The sequence below is a fragment of the Amblyomma americanum genome, chromosome 6, assembly GCF_052857255.1.
Source record: "Amblyomma americanum isolate KBUSLIRL-KWMA chromosome 6, ASM5285725v1, whole genome shotgun sequence".
Classification (NCBI taxonomy): Eukaryota; Metazoa; Arthropoda; class Arachnida; order Ixodida; family Ixodidae; genus Amblyomma; species Amblyomma americanum.
In genome coordinates this window covers 87,266,895-87,291,480 of record NC_135502.1, presented here as the reverse complement: position 1 = coordinate 87,291,480, position 24,586 = coordinate 87,266,895, and the positions used below count along the sequence as shown (strand labels likewise).

The window sequence follows — 24,586 nt, the reverse complement described above, 5'->3', positions numbered from 1 at the left end:
TGCGATGGAGGAAAAATTCTAGAGGCCCGTGTGCTGTGCGATGTCAGTGCACACTAAAGAATCCCAGGTGGTCCCGTGTCCCTCATAGCCTGAGCCGCTTTGGGACGTTAAACCTCCACAAACCATTGCCATAAATAAATTTACTCCGCAATAAATTTACTCCGCCACAGTCGGGCTCGAACCCGACCGCGGCGGCACTGTTTCGATGGAGGCTAAAAGCAAAATGCACCCGCAAAACGCAACGGCGGCCGTGTGCTGTGCGATGTTAAAGATCCCTGTTGAGGGTCCCCAGGAGGGTCGAATTATTCCGGAATCCTCCACTACGGCACCTTTTTTTTCCTTTCTTCTTTTAGTCGCTCCGCCACTCGATTCAAATTTGTGACGTCTACATGAAAAGGACTCCATGACCACCGCGGTGAATTTACTGGTGGTGTAATATAGTCTCTGGGATCCGTGGTGAAACTTAGTCGATGCATGCAGTTTACTTGCGAAATCGACCAGTGATGGCGACACCTGTATTTAATGTGATACAATTTTCAAGCTTATTATGGGTTCGTTCCCATTGAAACTGGCGTCTCTACCATTAGAATGCGGTATTCTATCGATAAAGGCAAACTTCATTATGTCCTGAGTATCCACTTTAAAACTTGCAGTGAATAGCAATGGAGGGATTGTTTCCTTAGCTGGCACCGTTCTGTGAATGTGAAATAGAAAGTCCAACTTTCTCGGGAAAAAAATTTTTAAATAGTCTATTATTCTGATACGTAGCAAAATATTTCGTTTTAAAGTGTTGCCAGCGATCGCATCGAACGACCACTACCAATCGGGAACGTTTTTGACAATAGCAAAAATGTGAATAGAAAAAGAAACAAGACTGCCATAGGATGATCTTCCGATATATTTATTGCTATAGTGAAATCTTACATTATATGAAAAAATTGCTTTCATAAACGGTTTTCTGCTCTAAAATGCTTAAAACCACGAGCATGACAATGGAGGCTGGTGCACAGAGAACAAACTAATAGGAAGGTGGAATCCTAGGTCACGTGACCTTGAAGCGTCATCACAACCTGCTCAATGGATAGTGGGCAAACCGGCTACCCTGGCAGGTGGCGGTTAAATTAATGATTGGTCACTCGAGAAGAGCAACCTGGTCCGCACAAGGCCCGGTGCTGGGAGGCCCTGCCAATGTAGGGCATTTTCGTATCGCTCAACTGCTACACAACTGCTCCGGGAGGGTTATGAGGACTTCCAGGGTTCAGGTGCTCGAAAGCTCTCTAAGTAATCTTGGCATCTTGAATTACTCTCGTAATCTTGGCATTAAGAACGATCAACCGGCCAAGCAATGCTGCAAGAGAGCCCTCTTCGAAGAATATATCAGGTGCGGAGCGGCTGAAAACTTCCGTTCCATTTGCGTGGGGTCCAAAAAACCCCATGCAAAACCTCAATGCGCGATAAGGAAACTCTACCCGTTCAACTTTGTGTTGTCTTCACGGCCGAAAAACTTTTGTAAGGCACGAGTGGTATGAAACAGCGGAGTGGTCGAAAGCTGTGTAAGTAATCTTGACATCTTGAATTACTCTCGTGTTTAATACCACTGTCACATGCACAGCAAAAGGCTTTTGAGAATCTAGTCCTTATATTCAAGGGCTCAAGACGCGCAGCTATGGAGCACAAGTGTTGTCCCTTTGCTGCTAAGAGCCTTGGAAGACAAGGCCCCCGTGCTGGTGCGGCCTCCTAGTATCTTCGACATAATCAGCTAACAGGACTTGAAAACAACTTATCTCTCGGCAGTATAGTTGTAGCAGCGCCGAGTGGCTATGGGGGCCAAGGGAATCAACAAAACCTGCTGCTGCTGGTACGAGAAGATGCTAGTAGTTCTTATATAGAGGAATTAAGATGAGGTAAATTTCTAAGGTCAACAAATGCATGAAATACCGCACTAACGTGGAGTATTTTATAACACTCATTTCAGCAGCGGGCATTAAAACTCAACGCTAGCGTCCACATTGAGCTGATCCCTGTAGCTGCGTCGCTGCTCCTCTGAGGCCGCACTACATTCACTGCCAAGTGTATGCCAGCGCACACCCTCCACTACGGCACCTCTCTCTTCCTCTCTTCTTTCACTCCCTCCTTTACCCTTCCCTTACGGCGCGGTTCAGGTGTCCAACGATATATGAGACAGATACTGCACCATTTCCTTTCCCCCCCAAAGCCAATTACTTACTTACACCACCAATAACCCAATGCATGGCTCGCCTTGCACTGCCACTGGCTTCCTCATTTAACTTTGTGAGCACGTGACAGGTTTGTGAGTGGACTAATTTATTATTCAATTCGCTGTTCCAAGCCGATTGCCATTTTTTCCTTAACTTCCTTTGTACTAATTTCATGCAGTCATTCAAGGGTATATTTACTTTTTTTATTTCCTTGCCACGAGCTTGAGCAGCACAGAAATCTGCTCGCTCATTGCCTTTTATGCCGACATGACTCGGGACCCAGCAGAGTTTAATGTTTAGTCTTCTAGCTGTGGCTGTTACTATGTTGTGTATAATGTCACCAAGTATAGGAGTGATTGCGTTCCTTAAGTGGAGGGCTGTAAGTATACTTAAAGAGTCTGAGTATTTCTTCTACGGTCACATATACTGCGTAACATTCTGCAGTGAAGATGGATGCGCACTGTGGGAATCGTATTGTTATCTCCGAATTCCCTCGCACCACTGCACTTCCTACATAAGTATCCGTTTTTGAACCGTCAGTATAAAAGGCTGTGAAACCATTGTATTTTTCCTCAAGTGCCAGAAATTTTTGTACTATTTGGTGTTGTGGAGTTTGCTTTTTGTGGAACTGTGTGAGAGTGAAATCGCACAACGTAGGAAAATCGTACCATGGAGGCAGTGGACCTCGTCGTTGCGCAATGCTGGGTAATGTGTTCAGTACGCCGAGATTCCGGCAGATCTCTTCAAAGCGTAAGAGCAGTGGCCTGGTGGTTTGCGGTTTGTTGTTAAAGATTGTTCTGGATGGACTATTTCATAACAGATGTGTTTTGGAAGGGAACGGATTTTTAGGACGTATGAGCATGTAAGCATGCTTCTTCTATCTGTAAGTGATGGTTCGTTTGTTTCGACATAAAGACTGTTTATGGGCGACGTCCTGTAAGCGCCAGTGAAAAAACGCAACCCCAAATTATGCACTGGATCTAGTCGTTTCAAGTAGGATGGCCTTGCAGAACCATACACCAGGCAACAATAGTATAAGCAGGACCGTACCACAGTTTTTGTGTGAAAGCACTTTGAGTATATTCAGCGATCGAGAAGCTTTCTTTTTCAACGCATTTATGTGAGGTAGAAAAGTTAGTTTTCGGTCAAATGTTATGCCTAAGAATTTGTGTTCAGTTTTTAAAGGTAACTGTGTTTCGTTTAGGTGTAATGTGGGGTCTGTCTGTAGACCCCGTTTCAGTGAAAAAAGTAAGGCCACTGTTTTCTGTGGAGAGAACTGCTATTACTTTTCTTTACCTCTACATTTGTATTTTGGGTGCATAACGTTAATTATGCTCGGCAATTCCTGGCCTGAGTGACTTAATTTAATCTCATCGCCTAACCAGAGTTGTCTAAGCTGTGCTCCAGTAACCTTTATTCCTATCTCTAGCCAATGAACCTCTTAAAAGAGCATTACGACAACTTAGTTCAGTTTTTGTTCGAAGTAAAACTCAATTCTGTGACTCTACTTAGTTCAGTTTTTGTTCGAAGTAAAATTCGATTCTGTGACTCCTTCCCTGGACGCCCCACTCCAGTTGTAGCCAACACAGTGCTGTGCGCGTTTTGATTCCTCTAAAATGAACTAATCACGCGATCAACCTGGACACATTTCTTATTGTGTAAATAGTTTGAATATATTACTTTTCCCCCTATCCTCTCTTCCTGTCCCCTCACCTCTCATTTCATTTCTCCATGCTGCCTGCTATCCTTTATTTCCGCTGCCCAAGCTTAGGTGCTTCAGTATCGAAGGCAGATGCCGGGCTAGCAAAAATCTTTTCATTCCTATTTACGATTATTTTAATAAAAAAACCACTACCACCACCACCACTCCTTCCCGGTATTTTCATGTTTACACGGCAGCAAAAAAGACGCATATGTTGCTGAGAAAACTACATTTAAAAAATATCCCGCCACTTGATTCAAATTTGTGACGATTAGACGGAAAGGAGGAAGAAAGAGGTGCTGTAGTTAAGGTGCTCGTCTACTGAGCCGGAGTATCCGCTTTCGAACCCGACCGCAGTGGCCGCGTTTCGATGGAGGCGAAACGCAAAAGGCTCCCGTGTACTGTACGACGCCAGGGCAAGTTGGAGGTTCCCAGGTGGTCAGAATTATTCCGGAGACAAACTACGGCACCTCTTTCTTCATTTCTTTTTTCACTCTCTCTTTTACCCCTTCCCTTAAGGTGCGCTAAGAGAAGAAAGGAAGGAGGTGCCGTTGCGGAGGGCTCCGGAATAATTTTGACCACCTGGGGATCTTTAACGTGCATTGAAATCCGACAGAACAAGGTTTGGTTTATGGGAGTTTAGCGTCCCAAACTCACTCAGGCTATGAGAGACGACGTAGTGAAGGGCTCCGGAAATTTCGACCACCTGGGTTTCTTTAACGTGCACTGAGATCGCACAGTACACGGGCCTCTAGAATTTCGCCTCCATTGAAATTCGACCGCCGCGGCCGGGATCGAACCCGCGTCCTCCGGATCAGTAGCCGAGCGCCAGCTTCCGCTGTAGTTTTGTTGCAGCTTCAAGCTGATTAGGTTTAAGACATGCTGTGTTTTGTGCAGTACACTATCCCAAATAAGTTTCTGCTATAACTGTACTAAACTGCCTCCATGATGCTTTTCTATATTTCAAACTGAACCTGCACAACGACAGTCGTTTGAGATGATAGGATGGAAATTTGAATACGTCATATTTTGTTTTTAATAGGAGTTCGTAGTGGTAAAGTTTCAGGCGTTTTCAACCTGTTCTAATGTAAATGTCGAAATTGTTTGTCTAACCACACCACTTCTAACCTGTTTCGAAAATTTGCTGGTGGTTTAGCACTGCTGCGTACGAAATATTGTGCGACAGCACGTTTTTGAAGCGAAAGCTTTCCTACACGAGGTAAAGCCGATTTCGCCGTGCGTTGCCGGTTGACCTTCAAGTTAGTGAGAGGTGATGCGTGGCTATAGGCATTACCTAACTGGTCCAGGATGGTGGCGCACCACTTGACCTCTCCATTCGACGGTAGAGGGCGGTAGAAGAGGCCGCAGCGTTCACTGGGTGACTGCAGCCTCTCGCGATCAACCACTAACTGCCGCCTGCCATGGTCGCAAGTTGGGCGCGCTGCCTATCCAGTATGCAGAACGCACTCAAGGTTATAGACGCCAAGCCGTGTTTACTTGCCCGATACAGCACAGCTTTTGCTCTCTAGCAAGGTTCAGCAGTAGTTAAACCGCAGCGAATTTTAAAAGCGAAAGCTTTTACCACTTTCGTCGGAGCGACTTCGCCGTTGCCTCACGTTTGATCTTGAACATTCTCGCTGCGCCGCTGGCATAGGAACGCATCCCGTGACTTCGCCGTGCCGGTGCTCCACCCTGATCCCTGAACTGGCCTAGCCTCAGCTGAAAAAAAAATGGCGGTGGCTAGCTACAACGAAATTACCAATGCCCTCTGCCTGGCCCGCCGAACCTTCCCTCCGCCCAACGACAAGCTGGACAGGGCGCACGCGGTGGCCCTCAGACAACTGCAGACGCTCACGTACCCCAACCCGGCACAATAACACACTGTACCCCGGAACATACCCGACGAATATATGCAAGGTCTGTCACACTGCTATAGCAACTTTACCCCACATGCTCTGGGACTGTAGCAAAAACCCTGACGGTGCTAACTCCGGAACCCTCCCGCCGCGGTGGGCCGCTGCCTTGCGCAGCCCCAGCCTCGGTGACCAACTCTGGGCCGTCCAGCAGGCCGGTGAGGCGACGGCGAGGCAACGTCTCGACGTCCCCACATGGGAGACCTAAGGCCCCGTCGGCGAAAGCTCTGCAGGTCTTTTAAATAAAGTTGTTACCAACCAAGTGGCTTAGCTCGACTTTGCCATGATATACGTGGCGAGAGATACGTTTCGCTAGCTGATCTTGTTGTGGTCACTATGTTTAGCAATGAGAGGCAGATAGGCTCCATCTCGGTGGCTATGCGCTGTCTATTACGCTCGGCAGTCTGGCATCTCTGCTCGGCAAGTCGTTCCTTCTGTTCGGGCGTCTCCGCTGCTCCCTTCCCCTTGTTACGCTCTGCAAGTGCCATGCGACAACCTCAGGATCGGAAGAGTTACTCTCTTCCCTATACCGCCGCTTAGCAGCGGCTGGACTCTTCTCTGCATTCGTGTCAAACATTGCGATACAGCCGCCCATTACACCCCCGCCTTTTATACGCAGTGCTGGGCAAGCGACGCGCGGCGCACCTGTGGGGTCTCTCTGGTTACGATGGTATCGGCTCATGCACACAACTGCTCATCTGCATGACGTTACGCGTGGCTCTTGCGGTAGAGCGGGCGTGCGGCAGCGGCGAAGGTGAAGCGCACGCCGCACCTGCTGCTTCTCTCCGGTTGCCATGGTAACGGCGCATGCGTACAACTGGTCTCTCCCGGCCACCGCTTAATGCTCGACTGTTAGACTAAGAGTAGCTCTCGCTAAAAAAAATTAGCGGTGGGTTAGCTCTGCTATGCCTAGTGTACGTAGCGAAAGGCGCCATTAACTGATGCCGTGGAACTGAAGTCAGCCTGTGAATCTGTCAGTCATGCCTAACAGCCCGGGCAACGACTTCGGGGTCCGTCGACTTCATTTCGCGAAGCCTACGTTGCTGCTGCAACGAGCAAGGCTTGTCTTCTTCCATGGCTCGAAACTGACGACCGAGCGCATCGCCTCCCATATTCATTCGACCCCACGCTCATGCGCAGTAACGCGTATAGGTAGTCATGGCATCAACGCGCAACGGCGGCGATGGAGTAGCGGCAGCCTTGGCGCAGCAGTGACGTCACGCGCTGCGCACCGGTGGCGAAACTCGCGCTAGCGCAGTGGAAGCAGATGGCCAAGACGGGCGAATCTTCCTTCTAGCGTAGTGTAGCTTTATTCAACAATAATAATAATAATAATTAATAGTTTTTAGGAAAGGAAATGGCGCAGTATCTGCCTCATATATCGTTGGACACCTGAACCACGTCGTAAGGGAAGGGATAAAGGAGGGAGTGAAAGAAGAAAGAGGGGTGCTGTAGTGGACATCGCACGGCACACGGGCGCCTTAGCGTTTTGCCTCCAGAAAAACGCAGCCGCCGCGGTCGGGTTCGAGTCCGGCAACTCCGGAGCAGTAGCCGAGCGCCCTGTCAGTCATACACACAAAAATAACAGCGCAACAGACGGGACAATAAGGAAGACACACAGACACGAGCTCTGACTAGCAACTGAAAGAAATTCTAATGCAGCAAAGCAATTTTTAACCCGGGGTCAAGCACACAGCATAAAAACTTAGATTTCCTGCGTTCTTAGCAATCAAGGAAACTAATCTTCAAAGTGACAGAAGGAGTGCTCACGCACTTCACTCCTCTTTTATGAATGACATGCACTTCGAAATAATTCGCGCACAAGCTGTTCCTTATATCTTCTGAGAACTTTGCTCTTGTCAAGATTTGCAGTGCACTTGCAGGTGGCCACGTGTTCACGCAGATTCTCCCTCGTGCTGTCTTTGATATCTCTGCTATGTTCTCGGAGCCTATCAGTTAACCCTTACAAAACATTTTGTTGAGAAATTGTTGAAAAACCATTGGTCAATGGTGAGAAATCACGTTGGAATTCCATTGTTTTTCCGTTGAAGAAACACTGAGACTGCATTGAGAAGTATTTAATATTGGCCACTGAAATATTGTTGGAATTCCATTGAGTACTGTTGAGTGAAAATTTTATTGTTTTACCATTGATATTTTGTTGTTTTTCCATTGATATTGTGTTGTTTTACCATTGATATTTTCTTGAGCTGTACTGAGAACTGTTACTGAAATACCGCTGGAAATTTACTGAAATTTTCTTATTAAAATTTTGCTTATATTCCATTGGGCGTTCTTTAAAGCATGTACGTCCTGAAATGGGTTTGGAATGGTTATACAATCGCTTCGAAGCAATAGCACATGCATATAAATGTCCTAGTAACGACTGGAGCTCGCTAAAAAAATTGCAAATGATTTGCACTAAAGAGCCAGTTGCGGGTGTGTAGAAGGAAGTGATTATTCTTAGAAAAATCTATCTTTCTAAGAAAAAAACATTTCCACTGACTGCGGTGCCTGCATTCGGAACAACAAAACTCCCCGTTTTCTGTAGATGGCGACTAATGTGCATAAGGCACATATTAGAGAAGAACAAGCAAAGTGGTGTGAGGTCAGATGCTACCTTTATTGCAGGTGGTAATAGACTATGATTAGACAGGCCTTAGGTCCCTGGCCAGGAGCGCGGACAGGCTGTTTTTAATATATGCCACATTTGTTGTAGGGTGCTTGGCACAGACGTAGCCTGCGAAAACAGACAAATGAAGACAAATACACATCAGTTCAAGAATCAAAGCAACACGGTAAAGCACTGCAAGAAATACTGCAGAAAATACAATTATGACCGCAAAATACAGCTGGGTTATTTGCTTACCAATGTGAACGACTGCATGAATAAGGTTGGTGGAAAAATGCCTCAAGCAGTTATTTTTCAACTGCACATACCTCTCAAAGAGTGCATGAACTATACTTGCAGTACTGCTTCAAACCAATGAATTAAAATGTCAGCATTAACTCTGCTGGCAATGCATCACAGACTTTACTACAACAGTGAGAACAGCAGGCCATGCAGGAGCAAGGCAATGCTGCAATGGACAGATCGTAAGTGTTTGAACAGATTCCCGCCAGGGATTGAGTTTTCTGTGACCAACTGCAAGCTTGCTGATATAACAGCTCATTCTTATGTGTGTTCCAGGAGGGAGTTGTGAACAAGCATCGTGCTAAATAATAATGGTTGTGCCAACACAAAAATTTGTTTTTTTTTTCACCAACGCATAATCCCTGCTAAGGCAGCCCTGAAACCATTAGAAAACAAAAACTCAAACAAAATTATATAACTTGAAGCAGCATATTACGTGATCAACACAGGGCAAATATGAACTTCTCGTTCTATTCTCAGTGGCACCAGTAAAGTTTGTAGAAAAAAAGAAGTCCTGTTTCGATCTTGGTGTGCTGAATCACAACAATCACTTTTCAGAAACACAGGTACTCACTTATGACTGCACTGAGCCGGACAGGGTAGAGCCCATCTTTCTGCCCTTTTGAGGTCTTCCCTCCAAACAAGGAGCGCCCCTGCAGTTCCTCAGGTGGGAAGACGTGCCGCAAAAGTGCCCTTGCCAATTTTCCTGGTACACCTTGGCACATATTTAGTTGCTGGAGCACACTTTCTTCGACAAGGACACCGCCACCTATGTCGACCTGCACACACAAACTGATATTGTTTCAGCCTGAAAACAGAAGCACCGTTAACTAATAAAGTTTAATTAGCTGGATCAGTTTTGTGAAAATCAAAGAAACTATCTCACATATTCCCTGGGAACAATCTATCAGTTTTGCATAGTTTGATATTTCCCTTTAGTGCCCCTTTTAACTTTCAGTGTAGTGCTTCTGGCCTACCACCCCAGAGTTCGCCACTGCGTGCATGTAGCCTCTTGCAACCAGGGCTGGCCAAGCACGTGGGCTGGGCTGCGATTGGCAACCTCTCAACCTCTGCCAACTCGGGTCGCACCTGCCGGGGCAGAGGCACATCGTTGCGTCTACCCCATGGTGCAAGTGGTGGTGGGGGGACTCCCCGCAATATATTAATCTTTCTGAGTGCAGGAGGCATGGAGCGGGGGGGTGGGAGGTGAAGTGAGAACAATAGCTTCACAGTGCGAGCATATCTAATACGTAATTGGCTTATTAGCCCTGCTAAATTGCCTGTACAGCCGCGTGCTTGCGGCTTTGAGCGTGAACAAAAAATGCTAGTGAACAATATTCAACGTTTAGCCGAGCTAAAGCGACCATCATTTTTTTTTTCTGCCTCTGAGGAGGCAGTGCAGATAGGACCCTTGCGAATTTGCCCAGCCTGCCATGGCACACGTTGAGCTGCATCAACACACGACGACCCCGTTGCCTGTTTCAGCCTTCACACGCAAATTAATCTTGTTTCCGCCTGAAAACCGAATAACTGTTAACAAACACAAGTTTAATAAGCTAAATCAGTTTTGTGAGAACCGAAGGAACTATGTTACGTGTTTCCTTGGAGTAATCTATTTGTCTTGCGTAGTTTGATATTTCCCTTTAGTGCGCTTTAATATTTTTCTAAATCTGAGTAGGTAGCGCAGGTACTACGTGCATCTCTAAGCGTATGCTTCGAGCTAATTTATAAAGTAATGAAGCCAACCATTCCTGACATCCTAACCTGTACATACCGTTGCAAAGGCTGCGCCAGTGCAAAGAAGCCTTTGCCCTCACTTGAAAGAAGAAAACATCCCTAGTTTTCGCAAAAACACCACATTGGGAATGAGTACAGCTGCAGAGCTCGATATAGTCGGAATATCAAACTACCTTCGCTCAACTACTTCTAATGTTACCCAAGTATTCAGCTACATACCTTTGTGCATGGAACTACAGGTGCGGCCTGTACCGGTTCTTGCTTGTCCTCCTTGTCCAGCATGCGTTGCAGCCTTTTGACCATCCTTGCAGCATCTAATATATAGAGCAAGAAAATAATGTTTTACAAATGAGCAAACAAGCGAATACTTTGTAACAATGCTACCTTGCTTCAGTTTTAAAGCATATGATTAAGAACATTTACACACAGAGAAAACTAAAAACAAAAATTCTCCACATTATACAATCAGGCCTCCATTACTCATGAAGTACCTGACTTCCTAACTTGTGGGCTTATAATCATCACCGGTGCGAGCTTCGCCTTCTGGTCAATTCACGTTCCAATTCCTTGTTCTCTTAAGACATGCACCCGTGCTGGGCTTCTTTTCGGCGTAGCCCCATCGACGGTGCGCCGAGCACTTTACATTAAAGGATGGCGTCCGTACAGGGTGCGTGTACACCAGCACATAAGCCCAGCAGACAAAGCCCAGCGGGTCTCATTCTGTCGCTCAGAGCAGTAGATCCTGGACGCCTCGATTTTTTGATGTTCAGCGACGAGGCTGTTTTTCACCTGGATGGCCAAGTAAACCGGCAGTGCACACGTTTCTGGTCGAAAAACAACCCGCATTTCACTCACACCAGGGCCGTGAACTCGCCACGGACTGTTGTCTGGTGCGCAATTTGGCGAGAGGGAGTGGTCGGCCCGTTCTTCTTTGAGGACACTGTGACTGCTGACTCTTATCTGCGCCTGTTGAAGGAACGATTTCTGCCGGAGCTGGTGGAGCATCATGTCCGCCTGAACTAAGTACCGTTGTCAAACTTCCTACGATACAAAAGTTACCATAATACGCAAGCTCTGTGTGCAGTTTCACCGCAAATGAGCCAGCGGTTGAGGCGGGGAAATTTTTTAATGTGTCAGCGATAAAAACGCACAATACTGTATAGGAATACTGAGGGGATAGCACGTGGGTGGCATTTGGCGGCGCGTGCAGTGTTTTTTGAGTTGACCGTGGTCAAAGTTCATTTGCTGCTGTGACTCTTAAAAGGGTGTGTATTTTACCTACGTAGTAGACTGTTTCTTTTTTCTTTCTGTGTGTGGGCCTTTGCACGCCGTTTTGTGAATGGTGTGTCGAAGAGCATCTGCTGCTGTGCGTTGACATTTGCTACGTGCAAGTGTGCCGACTCGAACCTTCGCGATGCCTCCGAAGAGACAGTACAGTAGGTATCTTTGGGACTCCTCCGCTGATGTTCCGCTACGCTCTAATCATCGGTTTAAACAACTATTCGGTCGCCGGGCCATCTGCTTCAGCCTTCACTCCTGGCTCCAACGAAGAGGGCTCTGATGTCGGCAGCGAAGCCTCCTCGGAAGACACTGCTCTTGCTTCGACAAAGCCAGTCGTGGACGGGACGGCAGGTAGCGCTGACTGCAGCGAAGGCGACACCACAGCGTGCGAGGAGGTGGACTTTGAACCATCCGAGCGAGTGCAAACTATCAGCGAAGCATCATCAGACGAAATGGAATCAGAAGCTGACTCTATCAGCGATTGCGACCATTCGAGCAGCCAGCAGGAACCTTCCGACGACTGGAAAAGTGAACTGGTAAGCAATTTTCCGGCTGCAAGTGCCTTTTGTCTTTTATAGCGTCTGCTGTTGCAGCTAAGGACCCTAACTCTGTGCTGCGAAAAACCCAGGGCTGGCTCCTGAACTGCGGCCGCCGGCGGGAAAAAGGGGAATGATAGAGAAAAAGCGAAACAGGATATAGGAGGGGATGTAGGAAGCGGGAAGGTATGTACAAGGGGGGGGGGGGGGGGGGTCAAACTGCAGGCACTAGCTGCCTCCACCGCTGCTGCGGTGCAATGAAAGACAGTAGGCAGACAAAGATAATGAATAGACAGGCGTCAGATGAACATTTTTCCATTTCCATCTGGTTTATGAAACCGGAAATCGTGCCCTTCTATACTGAGTATTTTTTGCTTCTAGCTGATAGATTTCTGTTGCCAGCTAGCTCAAGCTGGAAAATTTGCACTTGCATCCAGCCAGCAAGTGGAAATGAAATTACCGTTTCCACCCACTCCAGCTGAAAATAGTTCCATTTTCATCTGGGGTTAGGGGTGAGCGGTGGGCACGCAAGGAGAGCAGTTCATCAAGGGGGAAGTCTGAGACCCTAACAGTTATATGTAAGGTGTGTATTTATATCACGCTGTGTTATTAATATTCTGGTCAGATGTTATACAATTCCTGCTTAATGTTCTTCCTCCCATAATCCTAGATAAAAGCACTTGTGAGTAGCACGTGCACAATGCCCCTCAGCTTCCTCTCCTCAACATAGGTAAAATTAATTACACAAAATTGTGCCTAGATGTTTGTAGAGACAATTGATGTTGCTGTGTTATTTTCTGATATGCATCATGCTTTCACTTTTCCTTTGTAGGATCAAGTTCTCTTTCCTGGAGCGAAGGTGACTAGGGCAGAAAGCTACCTCATGATCATGGCCCACACCTTGCGCCATGGCTGTTCAAAGGATGCCACAGAAAGTTTGTTACAGCTGATTGCTGCACACTTGCCTCAAGGAACGGAGTATCCAACTTCCAAGTATACCTTCTTTCAGCACTTTTCTGGTGCAGAAAAATTGTACTCCGAACATTATTTCTGCAATACATGTACGGAGTATCTGGGAGAACTTGTGGAGACAGCACAAGTGTCTTGTCCGAACTGCCAGACAGATTACAGTACTGCGGAACTGAAAAAACTGTCGTCTTTCTTTTTGGTTTTGGACTTGAAGACCCAGCTTCGAGAGCTGCTAACATCACGAGATCTCCGAAGGCATCCCACTGCTTTGAGCTATGATGTCGCTGATATTACTCAAAGCATGCACTACCTTAAACTTCCCTTGGCACAAGGCGACATTACATTAACATTCAACACTGATGGGGTGCCATTGTATCAGAGCTCCAAAGTTAGCATGTGGCCCCTGCTTGTCATGGTGAATGAACTTCCCTACAAGCAACGTGTTCAGAACTTGCTTTTGGCTGGCCTGTGGGTCAGCAGTCAAAAACCAAACATGAACTCCTTCATGTTGCCCTTAGTGGCCATTGATGACTTGTCATCAAATGGCCTGACTTGGCATGACAAGGAGGGCACTGTACAAAAAACAAAAGTATACCCGGGCCCGTGTACTGTCGAGAGTGTTGCAAGGTGCAGCGTAATGAATATGAGCCAGTTCAATGGCATGCACAGATGTGCATGGTGTGAGGAGGCAGGAACAGTCATAAAAAAGGGAAAGGGGCATTGTCGTATTTATCCAGCACTTAAGTCAGCACCTAAGCTCAGAACTTCCCAGTCTTTTGAGCACCATGCCAAGAAAGCGAAGTTGCAGCAAAGCCCCAGCCATGGTATACGGGGACCAAGTGTGCTCAGCCTGCTGGCCTTTTTCTCGTTTTCAACTGGATTCGTGGTTGATTATATGCACACCGTTTGCTCTGGTTTTGTAAGAGCAGCCATGTTCATGTGGCTGAAGTCCCCCCGTTGTCAGCATTATAAGCTTCGTCGGAAACTTGATCAAGTAAACGCGTTACTGCTTTCTTTGACCCCAACATGGGAAATCTCAAGGCTTCCAAAAACTCTATTCGAAATCAAAGACTGGAAAGCAGCTGAGTGGAAAAATTGGCTCCTGTTTTATTCTCCGATTGAGTTTAAAAAGTACATGCCTCCAAAAGAATACAATCACTGGATGCGATTTGTAGGCATCATGCACTATCTTCTAGGGCAATTTAATTTCCATGGATCAAATTGAAAACATTCAGAAAGAGATGATAAAATTCCTAATAGAATTTGAAGAGCTGTACGGGGGAGAACATATGACATACAACTCCGACCTTTTACTCCATCTTGTCGAAAGCGTGAGGAACTGGGGACCGCTGTGGGGATATTCGCTTTTTCCCTTCGAATCAATGAATGGAACTCTTGGTAAATTTGTTCGCGGAACTCGGTGGGCAAACATTCAAATAGCGCAAAGGTTTTCGATCCATCAGGCATTGTCGAAACTGTGGTCTGAAACTTCATTGCAAAATGCACAGTATGGCATAGATAGTGCATTCAAGTCCCTAATCAAAGTTTATGGTTTGTGGAAGAATGTTACTAAGAATGGAATTGTGCTGCTTGTGGGAAAAGGAGTGCAGAGCGGAATTTATACGGAGTATAAAAAAATGGTAATTGGTGCGTTCTGGTTCTGTACTTCTTGCCTGGACAAGTATGGAAGAAAAAATTCATATGTGCAGGGAAATGGTTTCTTTGTGCAAATTTTACGTGTCACTAGGAAGTTGTTCAGTGACTTGTCCCATGATCGGTTTTTGCAATTTGTGGAAGTTGAACCTACAATGGACTGTTGTATTGCTGATGTCAGCTGCTTGAAGAAGTGCATTTGTTTGTGTGACGATGACTCCATCTTTTTGTGCTCTCTACATGAAAAACTGGTGCTTGAATCTGTGTAAGTTAGTCTAGCGATAGTGAGCTGCTGTTACACAATCTTACACAGAATTGTGTACACAGTGTTCAAAGTAAGTCATGACGCTGATTTTTTTAGGATGCCTCTTTCAATTACAGCACCAAACGGTCCTATAGTTTTCAATGCCAGCCTGCACTTTTGTAACCGTATATGTTTGATTCACGTTTGCTGACACAACAGTTTTCGACTGGCATGGCATCTCTAAAGTTGAAGGGCTTTAGTGAACCAAGTTAGACGGTGTAAAGTGGTGTTCAGCTCTTGGAGACGTTTCCTTAAATAAAGTGTGCCTTAAAAGGTGTGCATTTCCCTGAAGTTGAAGCCCACATATTCTGACAGTGAGACTGAGGGCGGTGTCCTATTCAAGATATGAAGAGTGCCTCAGAACACCTGTATGAAAAATTTAAGCAGTCTGTAAATATTATAGCAGATCAGTTTAAATCTCCGCTCGTGAATATTTTCGTTACACTCCTTGTTTCAATATGAAAGGGTTTCATTATTTAAAAGGTGCACTGTATACTATTTGAAAAGAGGGTGGCTCTTAATGTCTTTGGCTGCTGAACGCGTACCCTGTCTCCCTTCTATTGGGTCTTCTCAGAATGCACTGATACCATTATGACCGCAAAGGAACCCGTTTATATAAGTTCATAAATATGCAGCTAATTCAAACCAGATGTTTGTTTGACTGCACAACCAATTCTGCACTTCGTCACTTTGGGAAAGAGTTAATGATCGTATTTACATCTCACCGTGTATCGTTTCAATTTGTAAACTGTGTGCTCTTTTTTCTGGTTGAGGTTATTGGTTTGTGATACAGTAGCTTTATTTATTATATAAAAAGGCATGTATATTTGTTTCAAGATGCATTGTTATGCTGCTTTTATTACTTGTCTGAATAGACCTGTACATGTGATTCATTATTTTTTGTATATCCTGTAACAGTTTTGTGCAACATTGATATATATGCAAGAATAAAAAGTTTGGTCATTTTTTTTTTTGCTTTGCAGTGGTGATCAAGTGCTTTAGTCGCCAAAAAGCGCCTTCACAGCCGGTTCAGAGAGATGAGCCAGCATTTGATAATGTATTTCATCTGGGCCAGGTGCAGTTTGCTTACCAACGGACAGTACTCTACTAATTTCTTGGATTGTAAGTAGGTTATTATAGGGCTCATTTGAACTGCCACTTGTCGGCAGTCTTTGTTTTTCAGCTGCGTTTTTGTATTTCAGGAATGATCCTCTGTAGTGAGATGAACTGGAAACTGCAGAAAAATATTCACCCAAAATATCTGCCTGTTCTTCTAAATTTGTCTGTATGCCAGGGGTTGATAGAAACGAAACTGTGAATGGGGAGTAGCTGCCATTTATCTTTTTTACCATCTCCCACATTTGTTTTGACGTAATTGAGCTGTTTATTGAGGACACGTAACCTTGCCACGAAGTTTTTTCTGCATTACGGCGAATATATCGAGCTTTTGCTCTTGCCTTTTAAAGCTTATTAAATTCTCGTGCGTTGGGTACCTACGAAAAATTCTCCAAGCTTTGTTTTGTTTCTTTTTTGCATCTCTGCATTCCTGTGTATACCAAATTTTGTGATTCTGCTTTACTACTCCAGATGACCGAGGAATTGCTAGGCGTGCAGCTGTTAAAATGCAGTTTGTGATAGCTTCATTCAGTTCGTCTATGCTGAGGTCCTCTGAAAATATTTTATCTAAGCTGGCCCTTTCTCTAAAAAGTTCCCAGTCGGCTAATTGTAACTTCCACCGTGGTGGGGATGTTAGGCTTATTAATACAGGGAGGTGATCGCTGCCGTATGGGTTATCGATGACATCCCATTTAAAATCACAAAAGAGAGAAGGTGAAGTAAAAGACAAATCTATGCAACTCATTTTTCCCGTGCTCGGAGAGCAGTATGTATCTTTGCCGGTGTTAAGAAGGCAAACATTATTACTTAGAATAAAATCTTCTAAAATACGACCTCTTGCATCAGTGTGTGCACTGCCCCAAAAACCGGAGTGGGCATTAAAATCACCAACTAGCAGATATGGCTCCGGTAGCTGTTCTAAAAGGGATTCTAAATCATGAAGTGTTACTGTTAGGTGTGGTTCAATATATACGGTACATAATGTGAGTGTTTTAAAATGAAGAATGGCGACTGCGACAGCTTCGTATTTGGTTTTAAGTTTGATCTCGCGGTTTGCCGCACCATTCTGGATGACAATGGCAACACCTCCAGATAGTTTGCTTGCTTGCTCTCGGTCACACCGAAAGATATTGTACTTGTTTAAAATATTTTTTTGTTTTGGACCTAAGTTGGTCTCCTTATAAAGCACAAAGCCACCGGGGACATTGTGTTTAAAAGCTCTTTTATGTCAGAGTAGTTATTTATTAGTCCTCAGCAGTTCCACTGTATAAGGAACGCCATATTTGACTAGTGTAGTTAAAACTTAGAAGACCCCGGTATTGGCACCCGCCAATACCGGGGTCTTTTTTATTTTTCGCTCCAGGGAGCTGTGTTTCTGCTGCAGCAAAGGCGAGTTCTGAGTTGTGTCCATCGCCTCATTAGAGGCTCTGGACTTCCGCGGTGAACCCGCAGGTGTACGGTTTGTGGGCTTCTCCTGACTGGGGGAAGCATTACGGGCGGCCGACTGAGGGGTCGGCGGGCCCTTGCTCAGAGGTGGCAGGGCAGCCTTCGCTGCGTCTGCCGGGGGCGGGGGTGGCCCTGCCTCAGGCATTTCCTGGGAAGTGGCCGAAGCCTGGTGTGGTGTGCCGCCCTTGCGCACCACATCGGCGAAATTTGCTTTTGCCGTGAACTGGAAAGCTGATGGGAGTCTTTTTCGTGCTTCCTGATAAGTTGTTTTCCTTTGTCTTTGTTGTTATTTCCTTCTCTCTCTTCCAGGTAGAACATGACCTCGAGTACGCGGGGTGATCCCCTTTGCAGTTCGCGCACAGTGAAGCACTGCAGTCCACAGATTCATGATTGTTTGACGAACATTTGGCGCATGTTTGGCGGCCACGACAGCTCTGTGAGCAATGGCCAAATCTTTGACATTTGAAGCAGCGTCTGGGGTTTGGGATGTACGGTCTTACATTTATTTTGAGATATCCTACTTCTATGGTTTCGGGAAGTCTCCAAAGGACACTATGGATGGGAGTTTGGAAAATTCCACTTTGTCTCGGATTTGGAGAAGTAGGTCGCCACTGGCTAGCTTCGTCACCTTGTAGTCAAGGCCCAGGGCGTCGGTAAGAGATTTAGAAACAATGAATGGGGACATTTTCCTAGCTGGTTGATCTAGATTTTCACTATGTACTACATGGTACTTAGAGAAAACTTTTGTTTTTTGCAGGAACTGCGTAGTGGCATCGGTCCGCCCTTGTTTATGAGGGCGATCATTTGTTGAAGGAAAGGGATCCATAAAAAAAGTTGTTTTCCAGCTGCGGTGGCAGCCACCCACCACGGAGCCCAACATGGGGATGGGACAGGAGGTTGCAAGCAAGGCCTGCCCGCGTCAGCTGTACACCGCAACTATAACCGAATATGACGCAGCTCAGGGTAGTTCGTCACACAAGGTTAACCCTTGCCGCCAGGAAAAAAGGAGAAACCAAGAAGTGAGTAGGGGATAGGAGAGTTGTGAGAAAGAAGATAGGAAAGTGAAAGATGGAGGGGAGGATAGGAAAAGGCAACTGCCGATTCCCCCGGTCGGGTCAGGCCGGGGGTGCCGTCTACAGGAAGCTGAGGCCAAAGTGGTGTGTTGCCTCTGCTGAGAGGCCTTAAAGGTCCAAACGCTCGGCATCGGCTCAACCACCAGGATTCCCTTTTCCCCGGACACGGCGATGCCACGCACGGCTAGGCGCGGGTGCTCGGGTCCGTGGTGATGCACTGTTCACCATCATCCCCTTGCGGGGATGTCCCTGCGGATGCTCTGGAACCCGCGGTGTCGCCACTCACCGACGTCTGCAAGCTGCAGACGCCCCCCTGCGGGGATAAAAACCAATTTAAAAAAAGTCTCGAAGCGTGCAATTCAAGATGGATATATCATTGGTACGAACCCCTGTGGCAAGCTAGACGCCATCCAGACGCTGTCGAATGGTTGTTCAAAATTTCGGTGAATTATGCGGGAATACTGCCACCACATTGAGATCTACCAACGACAGCTGGGATGTCGTCTGTACGTGCGATATCTGTTGCTCAAACCAACGTTGTCGCTTTGGCAGACGCGGTTTCGCGTCGCGCGTGTCTTTAGATCATTAATTAGTGATGATGTCATCGTTTTTCATTTCGTGGTTTTCAAATTTATTTTATTAATTACACTAATTGCTTTCTTAATTGTCTTGCTGATTATCGATGTGACGACGTCATTCTTCATCGCGGCACATAACTGGTATTTATATAAAAGTTGCCATACACATTCCATCATGACTACTATACACCAGATGACTCAGCACTTTTTGTGACCCAATTTGTGACCCATTACTCAGCACTTTTTGTCCCATTTTCTGTCCATGACTTCTGATCATGACTCATGACCACGACTCCATTTCTTCCTGAATGACCAGGGTCTGACCACATTGATTATGATTATGGTCATGACTAATGACTTCGGACTCATGACTCAATTACACTGACTCCCATGGCCATGACAATGATCAGGCACTATATTTGTATACAAAAAGTCATACGCTTTCAATCATTACTGCTATGCATACACTTTCGTGCGACTCATTTTCCTTCCACATTTTGCGTCCACTTTTTGCAGACTGCCGTCAGCGGCCGTTTGCGGTCAGCTGCCGACATAGCCTAGTAATGCTTTCGCATTAAAAAAAATTAGCTGTGGTTTAACTACTGCTGAACTTGGTTAGAGAGCGAAAGCTGTGGTTTTCGTAGCGAACAAAGCGCAGTTGAGCCGACCACTTACCCAGGGAGCCAGTTATGCGCCCTTCCTTTCCTCAAAATCATCGGAGTCTGGAACGCTGTCAACGTCAACGCCAATGAACACAACGAAGGCCGACGACCTATAATTTCACTGCCGCGTTTCTGCCACAACGTTGTCAATGTCAACCCATGCAGAGCACAACTGTACTAAACTGCCACATGGTTAAAGCGCGACGGCTGCCCACTGTCCAAGGGGGCCTGTTATGAGCCTTTCCTTTGATATCGAAGCTCCTGCTCTTTATCGGTTACGGCACAGCTGTGGCTCGGCGACATCACGTGGTTCTCCTCGGTTCAAGGCCACATGAAATACACGACGAACAAGCTTATGCTGAGCGATGTCGGTGCACTTTAAAACATCCCCAGGTGCTCGAAACATGGAAACAACCACTACGGCACCAGTTTTCTGTCTTTCTCCTTTCACTACTATCTTTTTATCTTCCCTTACGGCGCGGTTCAGGTGTCTCGAGATATATGAGGAAGTTATTGCGTCCTTTCCTTTCATCAAAATCCAACCAAGCGATTCCTTTAAAAAGCCGCCGCGGTGGCTGAGTGGTTATGGCGCGCGGCAAGTGACCCGAAAGAGACGCGGGTTTGATTCTGTCCGCGGTGGTCGAATTGCGATGGAGGAAAAATTCTAGAGGCCCGTGTGCTGTGCGATGTCAGTGCACACTAAAGAATCCCAGGTGGTCCCGTGTCCCTCATAGCCTGAGCCGCTTTGGGACGTTAAACCTCCACAAACCATTGCCATAAATAAATTTACTCCGCAATAAATTTACTCCGCCACAGTCGGGCTCGAACCCGACCGCGGCGGCACTGTTTCGATGGAGGCTAAAAGCAAAATGCACCCGCAAAACGCAACGGCGGCCGTGTGCTGTGCGATGTTAAAGATCCCTGTTGAGGGTCCCCAGGAGGGTCGAATTATTCCGAAATCCTCCACTACGGCACCTTTTTTTTCCTTTCTTCTTTTAGTCGCTCCGCCACTCGATTCAAATTTGTGACGTCTACATGAAAAGGACTCCATGACCACCGCGGTGAATTTACTGGTGGTGTAATATAGTCTCTGGGATCCGTGGTGAAACTTAGTCGATGCATGCAGTTTACTTGCGAAATCGACCAGTGATGGCGACACCTGTATTTAATGTGATACAATTTTCAAGCTTATTATGGGTTCGTTCCCATTGAAACTGGCGTCTCTACCATTAGAATGCGGTATTCTATCGATAAAGGCAAACTTCATTATGTCCTGAGTATCCACTTTAAAACTTGCAGTGAATAGCAATGGAGGGATTGTTTCCTTAGCTGGCACCGTTCTGTGAATGTGAAATAGAAAGTCCAACTTTCTCGGGAAAAAAATTTTTAAATAGTCTATTATTCTGATACGTAGCAAAATATTTCGTTTTAAAGTGTTGCCAGCGATCGCATCGAACGACCACTACCAATCGGGAACGTTTTTGACAATAGCAAAAATGTGAATAGAAAAAGAAACAAGACTGCCATAGGATGATCTTCTGATATATTTATTGCTATAGTGAAATCTTACATTATATGAAAAAATTGCTTTCATAAACGGTTTTCTGCTCTAAAATGCTTAAAACCACGAGCATGACAATGGAGGCTGGTGCACAGAGAACAAACTAATAGGAAGGTGGAATCCTAGGTCACGTGACCTTGAAGCGTCATCACAACCTGCTCAATGGATAGTGGGCAAACCGGCTACCCTGGCAGGTGGCGGTTAAATTAATGATTGGTCCGCACAAGGCCCGGTGCTGGGAGGCCCTGCCAATGTAGGGCATTTTCGTATCGCTCAACTGCTACACAACTGCTCCGGGAGGGTTATGAGGACTTCCAGGGTTCAGGTGCTCGAAAGCTCTCTAAGTAATCTTGGCATCTTGAATTACTCTCGTAATCTTGGCATTAAGAACGATCAACCGGCCAAGCAATGCTGCAAGAGAGCCCTCTTCGAAGAATATATCAGGTGCGGAGCGGCTGAAAACTCCCGTTCCATTTGCGTGGGGTCCAAAAAACCCCATGCAAAACCTCAATGCGCGATAAGGAAACTCTACCCGTTCAACTTTGTGTTGTCTTCACGGCCGAAAAACTTTTGTAAGGCACGAGTGGTATGAAACAGCGGAGTGGTCGAAAGCTGTGTAAGTAATCTTGACATCTTGAATTACTCTCGTGTTTAATACCACTGTCACATGCACAACAAAAGGCTTTTGAGAATCTAGTCCTTATATTCAAGGGCTCAAGACGCGCAGCTATGGAGCACAAGTGTTGTCCCTTTGCTGCTAAGAGCCTTGGAAGACAAGGCCCCCGTGCTGGTGCAGCCTCCTAGTATCTTCGACATAATCAGCTAACAGGACTTGAAAACAACTTATCTCTCGGCAGTATAGTTGTAGCAGCGCCGAGTGGCTATGGGGGCCAAGGGAATCAACAAAACCTGCTGCTGCTGGTACGAGAAGATGCTAGTAGTTCTTATATAGAGGAATTAAGATGAGGTAAATTTCTAAGGTCAACAAATGCATGAAATACCGCACTAACGTGGAGTATTTTATAACACTCATTTCAGCAGCGGGCATTAAAACTCAACGCTAGCGTCCACATTGAGCTGATCCCTGTAGCTGCGTCGCTGCTCCTCTGAGGCCGCACTACATTCACTGCCAAGTGTATGCCAGCGCACACCCTCCACTACGGCACCTCTCTCTTCCTCTCTTCTTTCACTCCCTCCTTTACCCTTCCCTTACGGCGCGGTTCAGGTGTCCAACGATATATGAGACAGATACTGCACCATTTCCTTTCCCCCCCAAAACCAATTACTTACTTACACCACCGATAACCCAATGCATGGCTCGCCTTGCACTGCCACTGGCTTCCTCATTTAACTTTGTGAGCACGTGACAGGTTTGTGAGTGGACTAATTTATTATTCAATTCGCTGTTCCAAGCCGATTGCCATTTTTTCCTTAACTTCCTTTGTACTAATTTCATGCAGTCATTCAAGGGTATATTTACTTTTTTTATTTCCTTGCCACGAGCTTGAGCAGCACAGAAATCTGCTCGCTCATTGCCTTTTATGCCGACATGACTCGGGACCCAGCAGAGTTTAATGTTTAGTCTTCTAGCTGTGGCTGTTACTATGTTGTGTATAATGTCACCAAGTATAGGAGTGATTGCGTTCCTTAAGTGGAGGGCTGTAAGTATACTTAAAGAGTCTGAGTATTTCTTCTACGGTCACATATACTGCGTAACATTCTGCAGTGAAGATGGATGCGCACTGTGGGAATCGTATTGTTATCTCCGAATTCCCTCGCACCACTGCACTTCCTACATAAGTATCCGTTTTTGAACCGTCAGTATAAAAGGCTGTGAAACCATTGTATTTTTCCTCAAGTGCCAGAAATTTTTGTACTATTTGGTGTTGTGGAGTTTGCTTTTTGTGGAACTGTGTGAGAGTGAAATCGCACAACGTAGGAAAATCGTACCATGGAGGCAGTGGACCTCGTCGTTGCGCAATGCTGGGTAATGTGTTCAGTACGCCGAGATTCCGGCAGATCTCTTCAAAGCGTAAGAGCAGTGGCCTGGTGGTTTGCGGTTTGTTGTTAAAGATTGTTCTGGATGGACTATTTCATAACAGATGTGTTTTGGAAGGGAACGGATTTTTAGGACGTATGAGCATGTAAGCATGCTTCTTCTATCTGTAAGTGATGGTTCGTTTGTTTCGACATAAAGACTGTTTATGGGCGACGTCCTGTAAGCGCCAGTGAAAAAACGCAACCCCAAATTATGCACTGGATCTAGTCGTTTCAAGTAGGATGGCCTTGCAGAACCATACACCAGGCAACAATAGTATAAGCAGGACCGTACCACAGTTTTTGTGTGAAAGCACTTTGAGTATATTCAGCGATCGAGAAGCTTTCTTTTTCAACGCATTTATGTGAGGTAGAAAAGTTAGTTTTCGGTCAAATGTTATGCCTAAGAATTTGTGTTCAGTTTTTAAAGGTAACTGTGTTTCGTTTAGGTGTAATGTGGGGTCTGTCTGTAGACCCCGTTTCAGTGAAAAAAGACTGCAAGACATTGTTGTCTGTGTATAAACGCATCTCTGACAGTATTTTCAAGGCGGACTAGGTTATCTGTGGTGCAGCATCCTTTTCTAAAACAACCTTGATGGCTGTCGAGAAGTTCACGGGATTGAAGGACAGGAGTTAATCTTATGTTTAGGACACTTTCAACTGTTCGGAGCGGTTGGTGGCTTCCCGGGTTTAAGAAACAGCACAATAATAGCTTCCTTCCAAGCTTTGGGTATTTTTCCTGATACCCAAACTTTGTTAAAAAACTTTAGAAGTGCCTCTACGGCAGGTTCAGAAAGATGGGCTAGCATTTGGTAATGTATTTGGTTTGGGCCGCGGGCGGTATGTTTACCGGCAGAAAGTATTGTTTGGATTTCTTGTATTTTA

General features: G+C 45.9%; 1 protein-coding gene across 2 annotated transcripts in view; it reads right to left on the bottom strand.

Annotated features, from left to right (window-relative positions):
* Positions 1–8,420: 8,420 nt before the first annotated feature.
* The window catches only part of LOC144093818 (uncharacterized), a 137,487-nt gene continuing 121,321 nt past the window's right edge, over positions 8,421–24,586 (bottom strand). For both annotated transcript variants that reach the window (XM_077627531.1, XM_077627532.1), the window contains 3 exons: positions 10,705–10,799; positions 9,323–9,527; positions 8,421–8,574 (listed from right to left, as the gene is read on the bottom strand). In XM_077627531.1, the coding sequence (XP_077483657.1) occupies positions 8,483–8,574; positions 9,323–9,527; positions 10,705–10,799 (392 nt within the window). In that variant the 3' untranslated portion in view covers positions 8,421–8,482. The remainder of the gene's footprint in view (positions 8,575–9,322; positions 9,528–10,704; positions 10,800–24,586) is intronic.